This window comes from Vigna unguiculata, chromosome 10 (genome assembly GCF_037176805.1).
Source record: "Vigna unguiculata cultivar grain cowpea cultivar isolate G323 ecotype 2 chromosome 10, ASM3717680v1, whole genome shotgun sequence".
NCBI classification, from domain to species: domain Eukaryota; kingdom Viridiplantae; phylum Streptophyta; class Magnoliopsida; order Fabales; family Fabaceae; genus Vigna; species Vigna unguiculata.
The window spans coordinates 44,601,233-44,616,334 of record NC_140801.1 but is presented as its reverse complement, the minus strand read 5'-3'; the positions used below and the strand labels follow the sequence as shown (position 1 = coordinate 44,616,334).

The following is a 15,102-nucleotide window of genomic DNA, read 5'->3' as shown; positions in this document are numbered from 1 at the left end:
CAAAAAATCCAAAGTATCCAGTTTCAAGAACTTGCTTCAGAACCTCATATGCATCCTAAGTATAATATTTATTGAACAATAACGTCATCATATAAATCAAGCAAATTATATATACACAAAATCCATATAAAAGAAAACTTCCATGAATAACGTACAAATCCAACAATAGATCCTTCAAGTTTAACCTCGTAGACCCACATGTGAGGAACACCATTGGAACACCACTAGGAGGATGGGTTGGCTCATAAAACAAAATGATTAAAATCAAACTCAAAAGATGGAAAAATAATAAAATTCAAACCTTTTAAAAATAAAACCTCCTAATAATGATTTCATCATTCTGCTTGAGAACTTCGTTTTGAATCTTAAAAAATCTACGATCTTCTTTTTAATAGAAGAAGAAAACATGAAAGAACAGAGGAAAAGAAGAAGCTTCAAAGAGAAGCTGAGAGTGTGAGGAAGAAAGAGTAGAGGAGAGAGAACGAAGAAAAGAAGTGTAGTAGAGTGGTAGGTGAGTGTGTGAGTGGTGCTGACGCTTCTGGAGAAAAATTGAGAACTTGAAAAACAAAAAAAGAATATGAAAATGAAATAGAAACACACAAAATATACATTCAAACAACAACACATACATGAATACATATGCAAGATGAATAAGAAACTAAAAAACACTCGAAAGTTATTACCTTTTTTTCACATAATAATAGGTCTACGAAACTTCTGAAAAACCAAAAAAGGTTTATGAAAACGAAACTTAAACAACAAAAAACACCTTCAAACAACAACACGGGTAACAATGCATATGAAAAAAGAAGAAAAAAAATCGAAAGTTATTATCTTTTGATCAGCCAAAAATAGGTTTCGAAACACCTAGAAAACTAAAAGAAGGTTTATAAGATGATATCGAAACAACAACAAAAATACCTTCATACACATTTGTGCTAAGTTATGTTGGTAATAGTTAGAGAAGCAAACACTTAGCTTGACAGTGGAAAGGAAGAAGAAGCTTTAAAGAGAAGCTGAGAGTGTGAGGAAGAATGAGTAGAGGAAAGAGAAAGAGAACGAAGAAAAGCAGTGTGACAGAGTGGTAGGTGAGTGTGTGTGAGTGGTGCTGAAGCTTTTGGAGAGAAGTTGAAAAGATTTAGTTTTTGGTCGTGTGTTGAAGTCCAACAATTAAACCTTCAAGGATGAAAAACCCAAAGAAAATGACACGTGTTGGAAACTTAAAAATGAGTGTTTAGGTAATATCCAGAAGGGAAAGTTACCAAAAAAATTGAAAATTGGACAGGTGTCACTCGTTTAAGTTGGGATATTTGGGTCTTTTCTAGAGGTAATTGTTTTCTTATATTTTAGATTGTTAAAATAATTAAGAGTCAAATAGTTCAAAATTAAACTAATAAAGTTGATTTAGTTCTAAAAGGAGTTTAGGTATTCTCTCAAGAATATAAGTTTAGACTAAAAGTTAAAATTATTGCAAAAGAAAAAAACAAAAGAAATTAAGAAATCTTACACAAGAATTTAGAATACTTTAATAATGTTGGGGAAGAATTAGTTTAGTTAAGTCTTGATTAAAGATTTCTAGATTCTTTATATATTTGTAATCGAATGACTTAATAGTAGGTCGTTTAGCGTCTTAGCATTTACTTAGCTTAGGAAAGGACCTTCTTATTATACTGTATAGTGAAACATTTAGCGATTATAAAGAGAAGCCCTATGCACGTATCTTTTTCTTTAGTCTAAACTTGTTTGGCGTCTGTCATTATAACGGTATTTGTTCTATAAATAGGACTTTGTCACCTCAACATAAAGTTAACTAGGACATATAACATTTACGTTCTTTTGGAAGATGGATTTCAATCATTTTAAGAAATTAAAATTATTAGTAATTGAATTATTTATAATTTAATTCTTTTTATTTATTAAATAATTAATTTAGATAAAGTTATCTAAATATTTTAAATTTCAATTTTTTTGGATGAAACAATTCAATTTCTATTTTACTACAAATCCAACTTTATTTTTGAGTTTAACTAAATTAGTTCGACTTTTAATTCGATACAATTTGTCTTGACTTTTGGTTCAAGTCAATCTTTGGCCTGACTCAGTCTTTGACTGGACCCAATCTGGTTTGATCTTAGACTCGATCTAGACCGACCCAACTTGATCTTCGTTCTGGCTAACTCGACCTTCGGCCCGACTCAACTCGGTTTGACCTTTGACTCGATTCGGGTCAACCCGACTTGACCTTTGTTTCGGTTGACTCGACCTTCAACCCGACTCAACCCAACTTGACCTTCTTCTCGACCTGGCACGACCTTCGACCCTGAATGGCCCGACTCGACCTTCGACCCTCCCGGCTTAATCTTTCACTCGATCCAACCCCATTTGACCATCAACCCGAACCTACTCGTTTCGACCTTTTGCTCGGCTCGACTCGACTTTTTGGACCTCTAATTTTGTTTTGTCCTAACCAATGAGCAATTCCACAACTTGGAGAATTTCAATTTTTTTCATTTTATGAATGAATTTCAAATTTAGTTATTTGAAATGTCTTCTTAAAATTCTTCAATTTCAATTTCCTTTTAATTTCTTAATTCAAATATGTCATTTTCCTTGAAAGAATTTCAAATTTTTTCAATAAATGAATTACTCTTTTGAATTACCTCATCCAAACACAATGTTAAATACTTTTGTATGAGAATTTGTTAAGAGAGAAACTACTGAATTGTAATATCTATGTTATAATGATATTCTCTAGATGTACATTAAGTTCATTAAGACTTCAAAATATATATATATATATATATATATATATATATATATATTTATTTATTTATTTATTTATTTATTTTGCACCCTAACTTTAAATTTACAAAGCCCAGAAAAAGGTTAAACATCTAACAAAATTCATCATATATGACAAGCCAATATCATCAGAAAGGAAAAAGAAAAGGTTTGGAAAATATACAACATTCATATGTTATAAACACATATACAATGATGTCTTCTTCATGACCTTGGAATTGCACAAATAGGAAGACCATTGTCAATGTGAAGCGTAATCATAACCTTATAAGTCACATTTTGTGTTCCATTTGCAAGTTTGAACTTGAAGAAACGAAGAAGAGCCATTGCTAATATTTTCATCTGTCTGTAAGCAAAATCCTTCCCTAAGCATATTCGTGGTCCAGCCTGCAATCACACATTCATTAAAACATCCATAATTATGTCTATAAAATCATAATATATAATTTCTCGATGTTAAGATGAAGTTACTTCATTTTCTTGGTAAAATTCTTTAAGATAATTGAGCAAGTGTTTCGTCTTTAGTAATTTATAAACATATTTATTAAAGAAAATTGATATTAATATATAACCATGTTGGAGGAAACTAATTATAAATTAAACTTACAAACATCAATGGAAGGATAAAAAGTTTCAAATTAATTATATATTAGTGATAATTTTCCTTCTAAGAAACACATGTCAATTTCATTTCTAGTGTGAATGATGACTCTTTATGTAAAGAATAAAGAAAACAACTTAATTTAGAGGAAAATATAAAAGCACAAACATGGAAAGCTATGAATTTGAATGGAGATTGAGACTCAAAAACCCCATTGTTGAGCCATCTTTCAGGACGAAATTCCTCAGCATCTTCACCCCAAATGGAGCACATTCGACCCATACCATAGGCCAAATAGTAAACTCCATCACCCTTTTTCAGTTTGTGCCCATCAGGAAGAACATCATCTGCCTCTGCAGCTCTTCCATCCTTCAATTTGAATCATCTCAAACACAAAATCATCAAAATCAACATATATAACTTATTGAATAGGAAAAACCAATAGAAGATGTTCTTTTGTAACATAAAGTTGGGAGTAGTGAAACACAATAGATATAAGTAACAAAGTTAAACACCGTATAAGAAAAATTACTCATAAATCCATTGTCTTAAGACTTTAGGTTAAAACTTGTGTAATTTCTCATATCACATTTATGTAATCCTTTCCTAATGAACTCCTTCAGAAAAGGTGATATCAGAGCTGCAGATTTGTCTTGGTGACTAAAGATTCATAAACTCAGATTTTTAGTTATAAACAGTTAATTTTTTATGGGGTTGAACTCATATCACATTTATGTAATATCTCTAGTGAATCCTCCACTTAAAAAAACTCATCATATAATAATGTATATATATGCTACTATGATAGTCAATAAAACATGAAACTAGTACTATAATAGAAATTCTATAGAGATACAAACTATATGTTTGTGAGAAAGTTTTATAGAAGGTACCGTAGGAACTGCAGGGTAAAGTCTCAAGGTTTCTGTCAACGCTGCATGAAGATAGTGCATTTTATCAAGGGTGTCATCTGTTATTTTGGCCACAAATTTATCTATGTTTTCCTCACTTTCATGGCTACAAGTCACATCTCTCACTTCTTGTACAATCTTTTCCTCAACAAGAGGGTTCTTGCATAGCATGTAGAAGAACCATGAAAGAGTGTTTGCACTTTGTCTTTGCCAGCTATCATAAAGTTTAGAATTATGTCTCTCAAATACTGGTCGGTCATGGTTTCTTTGTCCTTCTTGCTCTCAATCAAAAACCTTGATAGTATGTCCTCTTTAACATTCTGAAAATCAAAGTAACCTTGGTAATAAGTGACCTTAAACTATGGCTTCTACTTTGATTGGTTGAAAATGAAAAAAGAAGATTATACATTTGTTTGAAAATTAAAGTGTAACATTACGAAACCAATCAATTTTGGATTAAATATGTTTTTAGTCCTTAAAATTTTATAAAAAATTAGAATTTGTCCTTGTTTCAAAATTTAATACAGTTTGGTCTTCAAATTTTAAAAATGAATAGATATAGTTTTTCTAACTCAATGACATCTGAGACAAACTTTTGAGTTGTTTGCACATTTGATAAATTCTAGCTCAAATATTTAACACCTTTGTTATTCATTTATTTTTAAAATGTTTCAAAGTTTGTGATGAGGACAAATTTAATTTCACGTCTTTTGGAGACTAAAACATATTGAATCCATAAACTCTTTTTAGTATATTAAGTATATTATCTATTCAAATGAAATTGAAACCATTTTGAGTAAAAAACATAATAAATGAATATAGATCTACTCACAGATTCTTGCTGAATTGCAAATTGTGCTTTTCTGGTATTGATTAATTCATGCACAAAATCATCTATTATTTTTATGTTTCTCTTTAGGGTAGCTTCACAACCAATGTTAAGAAACCTCTTAAGCTTCCAGAAAGGATCAACATAACGCCAATAAGTCAAAGCATTTGATTCATCAAAGGCCTTCATGAATTTGCTTCCCTTTTTGCTTGATCCCTCCAAGCAGTCCAATTCTGCTCCAAACCCAACTTTGAATATTGAGTCCAAAGTGCATCTCATTAGCATGTCCTAGAAAAGTAACAAACATTGATTTCAACTAAAATTAATGTTAGTAATTAACAAAAAAATAATAATATTGGAAGTGGCACCCCAATTAAAAATAAAACTAATTTAAAATAAATGAATACAAATCTTATTTGAAATTAGGTTAGGTTTATTATAATCTATCATAACGAAATTTATGTTTTAATTATATTGTTTCCGTTTCTTAACAAGATCAAATAAATCCCAAGTCTAACATATATAATGTTAGCATATAGTTTAATATATAATCTTTGGTCCACTTTTCTTTATTCCTAAAAGACTAAGCTGTGAAATACTTGGTTAACTTACCGATAAAACTCAATTCATATACTTGCAAGAGTCACTGAAAAATTGTCCCAAAAAGAATCAAAATGAAGATCCTTGACAAATTCAAAACAAAAATTCCAATCCTTCCACAATCATATACTAGTTTCTAGGAAATTATAACCACTCACCTGCATATCAAAAACTTGACCCTGACGGGAAAATTCTGAGATAACCCTGACCAACTTGGCAGCATTTATTCTAAAAACAGAACAACTGAAATCTCTAAGAACCCTTGTGGAGAATTCATAACTTGCAAGCTTCCTTTGCTGCCTCCACTTGTCACCATCAACTGCAAAAATCCCCTCACCAAAAAGATCAATCATAATATCCTGGTTATACTTGCCTTTTGAGTACTTATCAAACTTGGTTTTCAGTATGTGTTCAACATTTCTGGGGTCTGCAGTGTACAACTCGCTTTGATCAGGAGCCAGAAGACGAAAAGTTGGATGAGTCTTGGCCATTTCAGCTTGGTAGTCATGGAGTGTGTTGAAGTAGAAAAGCTGGTTAAACACTGTTCCTTTCACAGGAGCATAATCAGGGTCTCCAATGGATTTTCCCAGAATCATGGTCAACATGATGAAACAGAAGACTACGAAGATACCCAGAAGAGAAAAAGCTATGAAACTCAATAGGGTATACAAAAGATCCATCTTTCTGTGTGTGTTTTCTCTTCAGATTCAAAGAGATTCTTTTTTCTTTTAACCCTGCAGTGATGTTTGGTTGTTCTAAAATCCTTTCGAACACAGACTTTTTTGTTTATTCGAGATTTTTTGTTATTCAGACGTTGGCTTTGTTGTCAACGTCAACTGTGGAGTGGTTGAGTCATCAACCTCAACTATGGATTAGAATTTAGAATTGTCATTTACCAACTTAATTATCTTCTTTGAAAGGCTTAATTGAAAGCTACTTTCTTCTAAGATTGTTTTTACTTGGCTATTTTAAAGATTATATTAAGTTAGAAAAATAAAAAAGACATTACCATTTTTTATATTAGACATTGTTATAGCATTCAAATTAATTCATGTCTGTTTCAAAATTTCAATAGTTAATTAGTGACAAATCTTTAAAAGAATATTTCTAGAGTGTCAAATGAATGTAGTTTTTTTTAAAATATCAAATATATTAAAATTTATATAACAGTTAATTTTCCGGGGAATTATTTAATTATTTAAAAAAAATTAATTATTTATTATTTTAATAAATAATAAATAAATCATTTTCATTTTTAAGACACCAAAATGATATATTTTTTCATATGTATATATAATAATATAATAATAGATATAATAAATAACAGATAATATTTTCATATAATAAATAATATATAATATTTTTTCACACTATCAACCAAGTAGTGATTCGTACGCGGTTTATATAATGCTACAGATAGTTGCATTCAAAAAATACTGAACGGTGCGGTTGAAGTTACGCGGCTTCGAACGAATTCAAATACTGAAAACACTCGTCGCATCAGAAAATGGACGAAAACTCGGAACGACAATGGTGCCTCCGTGACTTCGAGATCGGAAAGCCTCTCGGAAAAGGGAAATTCGGCAGAGTTTATGTCGCCAGAGAACGCAAGGTTTCAATTTCTTCAAAAGAAATTTCAAATCGCCAAAGTTTTTAGGTTTTCGGGAACTTGGAATTTTGAAATTCGACGAAATCGCTGAAGGGATTTGCTTAATTGTTGTTAGTTTATTTGTTTGGCTTTTGCAGAGCAAATTTGTTGTTGCATTGAAGGTTATTTCGAAGGAGCAACTAGAGAAGTACAAAATCCATCATCAACTGAGGAGGGAGATGGAGATTCAGTTCAGTCTTAAGCATCCGAACATCCTTCGTCTGTATGGCTGGTTTCATGACTCTGAGAACGTCTTTTTGATCCTGGAATATGCTCACAATGGTGAGCTTTACAAGGAGCTTAGCAGAAAAGGGCATTTCAGCGAGCAACAAGCTGCCACGGTAGTCCTTTCTTATTGTCAATGTGTCTCTCTATATTAGAGAATGATTAGAAAATACGTTAAAGTTTAACTAATTCTCATGCCAACAAAACCGGTTTGGTTTGGAAGTTGAGTATGTAGATTGAACAATCATTACTTCTTATGAGGATAAGTTAGACTTTTATTTTCTAATATATTAGCTTACTAAGGCTTGTTAAACATATTGTGTCACCCATCATCTGTTATTAGACTACCCACAAAAATGTAGTTTCAAGCACGGGATGGTCTTGGCATAAAAGGATGTGTTGGAGATCCCAAATAACAATTTTAATTTCTTCTTCAGTTTGAGTAGCAATAGCATTGATCATAGGTAGCAAGAATCTTTTTGGTTCTTAGTTTGTATGAGAAGTTGACATTTTAGATCATTTTCCTGTAGTTGAATCTTGATATTCTAGGGGTCTTCCTGCTGAAACAATGGACACGATCATTATGTGAACATTCTTCTGCTTCACGACTACAAAATTTTCTTTGTTCCACATTCTACTGTTCAATGGTTACTTAATTTTCTCGCACTTTTTGCTGCATCACGGTTGTAGATGTTCAGCCACATTCTCCAGTTTCATGGTTTCTTGCACATTCTACTGCTCCATGGTTGCCAATTGTTTTGGCACATTCTGCTACTCCGCTGTTGCAAATTGTTCCGGCACATTCTACTCCTTCTTGAGAATATTCTGCAGCGTTATGATTTCCTAATATTCTAGAGCATTCTGACCTTCAATGATAAAGTTGTGTAGTTCCATGAAAATTTTTTGCTGTTCCATGCTATCCAAATGTTTCTGGTTCTGTTCTTCCATGAGAATATTATGCAGTTCCATGATTTCTAAATGTTCTTGTCCATGGTTGCAAAGTTTTCTTGCACATTTTTTTTTCTTCATAGTTTTTGATTGTTCTGCCACATCCTCCCGCTTCATGGTTATTGACACATTCTGCTGCTCTACTGTTGCCAACTGTTCTGGCACATTCTGCTGCTCACTGTTGTAAATTGTTCTGGCGCATTCTACTCCTTTATGAGAATATTCTGCAGCGTAATGATTTCCAAATATTCTGGAGCGTTCTGACCTCCAATGATAATGTTGTGCAGTTGCATGAAATTTTGCAGTTCCATGCCATCCAAATTTTCTTGGTCATTCTGCCCTTCCATGGGAATATTCTACAGTTCCACGAGAATGTTCTACAGTTCCAATGATCCTAAATGTTCTTGGACATTATGCTTTTCCATGGTTGCAAAATTTTCTCACTCATTTTGCTGCTGAACGGTCACAAATATGGTGGAGGAAACTGCCCATGTGGTTAAGATATGTTTCGTGACTTTCTGCTACTCCATGAGATGACGTTGCTGCTCCATAATTAAGAAAAGGCATTTATCATTGTATTGATCCATCAGAAGATTTTGCTACTACAAGGCATATTATACGGCCCAATGGTAACCAAATGTCCTTGAATTGTATTCTGCTCCTTGGTAAAGAAAAGTTCCTGAACATTTTTCTGTCCTAAGAGAACATTTTTGCTGCTCCAAGGTAGTTAAATATCCTTGATCATTGCTGCTGCTCCATTTGAACATCCTGTCTAGTTCAATATGGAAATATCTATTGGATCTATTGTACCATCTGATATTCTTCCTTCATGTTGAGGCATGGACATGTCGTGCGTGGTCCTACAGTAATTCAATAATAGGTAATATGATAGACCTAACAAACTTTACTAGGTAGACTATATTATGATACTAGGAAGTGATTTTAAGCCTAACTCATCTTAACACCAAATTTGCATGTAAGATAATGATTGTTCTTACTTATATACCGTAAATTGGTCTTATATCTAATTAATTGGGATCTTCAATATTATATACGATTGTTGAAGATTCATACCATGTTTGATTTTCTAATTAGAGTTGCACATTCATGCTATTTAAAAATGGAAGTAGTTGCAGCTCAAATATGGATCATGGGTTGGGTTTGACTTCATTCGATGGGCAACCAATCATGTTGTTAGTGTATGTTTGTCTGCATGCTTACAAGATCGATATTGAATGAAATTAATTTTTGAAGTTAAGTCATCTATGTTTGGATACTTTTATTCTAAAACAAAGTGTTTGTTTGTTACAGTAATTTTGGATGCAACACTAAGATTTTGGAGTACTGTAAAACTACTCCTGTAACTTTAATCCAAAGTTACTTAAAAATTCTTCAACCTTTAGGTCTACTCCATTTATATATTGTAAATAGACATTATTTCTCGTCAACGTGAGATCTCCAATACACACCTCACACATCAAGGCACGGATATCTTAGGAAGTGATATGATATTAAGAAGTTAATTTAAGCCTAACTTATCTACACAATATCAACTTGTAAAGTGAAGTTTGCTTCCACTTATATACGGTAAATTGACTCAATCTCTGGCAAACTTGTGATTTCAACATCCTTATGTCTATTTGTTTTAAATTTTGGTAGAATTGATTTTGAATGTTGTTGGTCCCTACTCCTGACTCCTTCTATGCATGCTTTGAATTAAACTTAATTATAAATTTTACGTTGAAATGTGTGCTATGGTTTGTTGAGGGAGTGTTTAGTTTAAGAGATTATTCTCTGTTTTCTTTCTTGTTTTCATATTTGTATGGAAACAGTAACATTACTATTATTCTTCCGTCTTTACTGTTTTATGTATGAAATTTTGAAACCATGAAATAAAGTAACATAAGCTTGGTTTTTTGGCTTGGATTTATCTAGAATATTGACTTATGATATGAAGGCTGACTTGTCTAACTTGTGTAACCTTTTACCTTGCTATTACGCCCTTCATGACTCTAGTGTCATTTAATTAACACTTGTTAATGCTTTGATTTTTGGGGGTAGTGTAACTCTGGCTTAGTGGCTGAATGAATTTTCTTTGGTTCTAGGCATTGTGTTTGACATGAGAAAAGAAAATTCCAGCAGAAAGAAGCCATAAAGTTTTTATGAGAAAATTAATTAAATAACTGGACAGATAGGATGGGAACTATAAAGAATTTGAGTGGAAGGGATCAGAAATTTTTTTTATGAGGGTTTATGTTATATTTTATGCTTGCCCATATACTATTTTTAAGTAAGTTTTTTTCATGTTTGTATTATGTTCAATATTTTAACTCGTAGCTTTCTTACATTTGATAATTTTAGTATATTTTAAGCCTCACAAAGGCATTGGCATATTGTCACGAGAAGCATGTCATTCACAGGGATATCAAGCCTGAAAATTTGTTGCTTGATCATGAGGTATGCTTTCTCTTCTTTTACCCTCATTTTACATTCCTTTTGCCCGTGCTAGTAATGTCTGTTTTTTTCTTTTTCACTTGGCATCAACTTAGGGCCACAACTCAGAAATCCAGTGACTTACATAATAAGTATACAACATATTTGCATTTCATTTCTATCATTTCTTACCCCTCTGGAATTTTTTAAAGAATTTAAGTTTCACCATATTCGACATTATTTTTTTTCTTTCTTCATTCCCTTTCCATACTACACGTTCCCCCATTCAAAAAGAGGTAAAAAAGAAGGAAAGCAAACTTACAATGAGAATGTTCCTAATTGTAGATATGTGATGAAAACAATTTGGTAACTAGTTGGAACCAATTATGTTTGAGCTGTAGGGAACTTTAGCAATTAATTTGATAATGGCTTGGTCTCAGGGTCGTCTAAAGATTGCAGACTTTGGTTGGTCAGTACAGTCAAGAAGCAAAAGACATACCATGTGTGGAACCTTGGATTATTTAGCACCCGAAATGGTAGAAAACAAAGCTCACGATTATGCAGTTGATAACTGGACTCTAGGTATCCTTTGCTATGAATTCCTTTATGGTGCTCCTCCATTTGAGGCTGAGAGTCAAGTTGATACCTTCAGAAGGTGGAATTGCAAGGACTTTTATACACTGTGTAGTTAAAATAAATGTCACTTTTGCTATGCATATGTAATGTTTTAGATTTGTGTAGGATAATGAAGGTTGACTTAAGTTTCCCCTCTACTCCTTATGTTTCTTCAGAAGCCAAACATCTTATTAGTCGGGTAAGTTTATATCTACATATATCCTTTTCAGAGAAGATTTGGTCCTTCTTCTTACTGCAATCGGTAAATTGATGCAGCTTCTGGTAAAGGACTCTTCACGAAGGCTCTCTCTTCAGAGAATAATGGAGCATCCTTGGATAATCAAGAATGCAAATGCTATAGGTGTCTGCAGCTAGTATAAACTTTTTGTCAGTCATGTTTATCTGTGGAAAACAGGGATTGCAGCTGAATTTCACATGTAGGTATTGCAATGCGATCACATATCTTTGTGTTTCTCAGAGTTGATGTCTATTACCAACTTGAACGATACTGTCCATTTCTATGGGGATTTGGAAGGTTAGGAATGTGCATCAATCTATAATGTGCAGAATCATAGGTGACTTTAAGAATTCGCCGTTCTGGTGACAATATTGTGTATATTGTATGAAATTTGTTCACCAGGTTTCAAAATTAGTTTCATATACACATTCAAGAGCACATGGCATTCTATGTGGTTGAAAAGGTATAAAGTTGTGTCAGATTGTTCAAAATGAGGCATCAAATGAGTAATGCTACTTATTTTCACCATTCTTTTCTTGACTATTTTTTTTTCTTTGCATCTTCATTTATCGTATCTAATAGTTTATTGTATATTTGTCTGTTTATTTCTCGCTTTTTATCTCTCGTCAATAGTTAATAGTTAATAGTTAATAGTATTACGAAACTTTTTTGTGTGTCTTCATCTATTGTTTAGACAGAGTTGCACAATTCACTATTTCTTTCCACTTCACTCTTCTTTCCCCTTTCATGCAATTTGATATTAATTTTTTTGGTATAATTACTGATTTGGTACTCAATTTTTTGGTTAAGTTCAATTTGGTATCCATACTTTTAGTTTGTTCAATTTAATACTTCAATTATCTAAAAAGATTCAATTTGGTTCTCTCCGTTAAGTTGAAGTTAACATCGTGTTTGTACATGACACGTGTCAAGCCATGAAATTTTTAATATTTTTTTAAATTTAAAAAAAAAATATTTTCTTTTTAATTTTTTTTTTTAAATTTAAAAATTGGCACGTGTCAGTTTATCATCATGTCACGTGGCAGCTTACAATCATGACACGTAGCAGTGATAATAGTTGTTTTCAATTTAATCTTCTATTTCAATTTTTGGTTCAATTTAGTATCCAATTTTTTAAAATGATCCAATTTCTTCTTTTCTAATAAGAGACCAAATTAGTAACTAAGTTTAATTATAAATTATATATACATGTTAAAATAATTGTTTTGAATTTAAACATCAAATTACTACACCTAAATATTCAAATTATTTTATTTTTTACAAGTATAAAAAATTTCATGTGTACAAATTACACAGGTAAAAAAATGTAAGAAATAAAATAATTTAAGTATTTAGGTGAAATGATTTTATGTATATATTAGAAAAAGTTATTGTAATATATATATATATATATATATATATATATAAGTTTTAATTAAGCTTATTTATTAATTTGGTCTCAAATTGGAGGGAATGAAATTGGATCATTTTAAAAAATTAGGGTACTAAATTGAACCAAAGATTTAAAGAAAGGACTAAATTGAAAATAACTATTACCACTGTCACGTGTCATGATTGTAAGCTGTCACGTGACACGATGGTAGACACGTGACAATTTTTAAATTTTTTGAAAAAGAATTAAAAAATTAAAAAAAAAAATCACAGCTTGACACATGTCCTATACGGGTGTTAACTCCAACTTATTTGAGATGACCAAATTGAATCTTTTTAGATAATTGAGGTACTAAATTGAACAAACCAAAAGTATGAAGACCAAATTGAACTTTACCAAAAAATTGGAGTACCAAATCAGTAAATATATCTAATTTTTTACCTGTACTCAAAATTTTCCACAAAATATAGACGTAAAAAACGTAGTTCTATTTTTCTGTCTTCTTTATTATTTTTCTTTTATCCCTTTGGTTTGGTTGTATGCAATTTTCCCTTTTCATCTTTTTTTGTGACTAAAATTCAACTTCTGGTTGTACGCAATTTTTCTCTCTCTATTTTAGTCCTTATCCTTGATATCCCTCCTTTGTATTGTCTCTATGTTCTTGTTCTCTTTCTTTTTTCTAGTCATGTCCCTTCTAATAATTTTTTTATCATTTTTAATCTTAGTTGCGTCCTCATGAGATTATGATGTAATCCTAACTAGATAGTGAAGATCAACTTTTGATTTTTTTCATCCAAAGAAACTTAAAGATTCCATGGTGCAATACACATGACTCGAAAAACACCACTTGAAAGTATTTTTTAAGATAATAACCAAAACAAAGAATCAAACTCTAACATAGACTCAGTAATCAAAACATTATCTAATTTCTTTTTATTCAAATGTAATTTTACGAAGTAATTGATATTTCTATTTACAGAATTTTAGAACTACTACTTCATGAAAGCAATATGAATGATGATGATATAAATTTGTAACCAATAGATAGTTAAGAAGTTGCAACTTCTTTAGTCAAAGTAGTGATGGATAGTTAGAGAAATATCTTAAATATATAAGGAATATTTAGAATATTCTAAAAATATTATTTTGAAACAATTTTTTTTTAATTATAACATATTTTAAATTAAGAAATAATTATATTATTATTAAGGAAATTTCTAATATTTTCTAATTTCCTCCTCTAACTATTTCATCTTTCTCTTCTCTCTGGGTAAAGTCTTCATGTCTTGTTCCATTTTCATTCAAACTTTCTTTCTTGTGTACCATGATGATGAAGAATCTACAATATAAGATGACAAACCACATTTGTGTCCGTTGTAACTAGAAATGGATTAACGAGCGCAATACAATTATAACTTTTTAATAGAAGGATTAAACTTTATTCCCAAAAGTAATTTATAATATAAGAATCAAAGCTTATTCACAAAAAGAAATTATAATTTAATAATGTTATCTTAAGAAAAATAATTTATGAACACCTTAATTTTAATTGTATACACTTATTAGACACTTTTTTTTTTCTTATTACATTACATAACCTATAAATTCATTATTTTTTTTTTCTAAATATATACTAGGTGTCAATACACTTTTTCGAGTTCATGAATCATTATTCTTATCTTATTTTAATTTTAAAACTTGTTCCATTATTGAGTCAGATTTTTAAACATAAATTATTCAGTAACAAAACTTATTTTCTTCTCTATATAACTAAAATGCTAATGTTCTAAATTTTGTCTATTAACTTAACCCAAAACTAAAGAAGCTTTAAAATAAACTATGTTAGTATTTCTATTAAG

General features: G+C 31.1%; 1 protein-coding gene and 1 pseudogene across 2 annotated transcripts; one reads left to right on the top strand and one right to left on the bottom strand.

Annotated features, from left to right (window-relative positions):
• Positions 1–2,886: 2,886 nt before the first annotated feature.
• LOC114165734 (cytochrome P450 704C1-like) lies at positions 2,887–6,543 on the bottom strand (annotated as a pseudogene). Its single transcript, XR_014985124.1, has 5 exons — positions 5,902–6,543; positions 5,147–5,431; positions 4,297–4,634; positions 3,572–3,772; positions 2,887–3,189 (listed from the first exon to the last, which is right to left on the bottom strand). The product of XR_014985124.1 is annotated as a cytochrome P450 704C1-like (transcript).
• Positions 6,544–7,152: 609 nt separating this feature from the next.
• Positions 7,153–12,288, top strand: LOC114165796 (serine/threonine-protein kinase Aurora-3-like). Its single transcript, XM_028050378.2, has 6 exons — positions 7,153–7,355; positions 7,490–7,732; positions 10,926–11,021; positions 11,438–11,652; positions 11,739–11,811; positions 11,889–12,288. Exons 1-6 carry the CDS (start codon positions 7,251–7,253, stop codon positions 11,985–11,987), a joined length of 831 nt encoding a protein of 276 aa, XP_027906179.1. The 5' UTR covers positions 7,153–7,250; the 3' UTR covers positions 11,988–12,288.
• Positions 12,289–15,102: the final 2,814 nt, after the last annotated feature.

Excerpts from the sequence above, each read along its gene's own strand:
- LOC114165796 (XM_028050378.2), top strand. The coding sequence starts at position 7,251 with ATGGACGAAAACTCGGAACGACAATGGTGCCTCCGTGACTTCGAGATC. Across the intron at positions 11,022-11,437 it reads ATTTGTTGCTTGATCATGAG|GGTCGTCTAAAGATTGCAGA; the intron begins GTATGCTTTCTC and ends GCTTGGTCTCAG. Across the intron at positions 11,653-11,738 it reads CAAGTTGATACCTTCAGAAG|GATAATGAAGGTTGACTTAA; the intron begins GTGGAATTGCAA and ends AGATTTGTGTAG.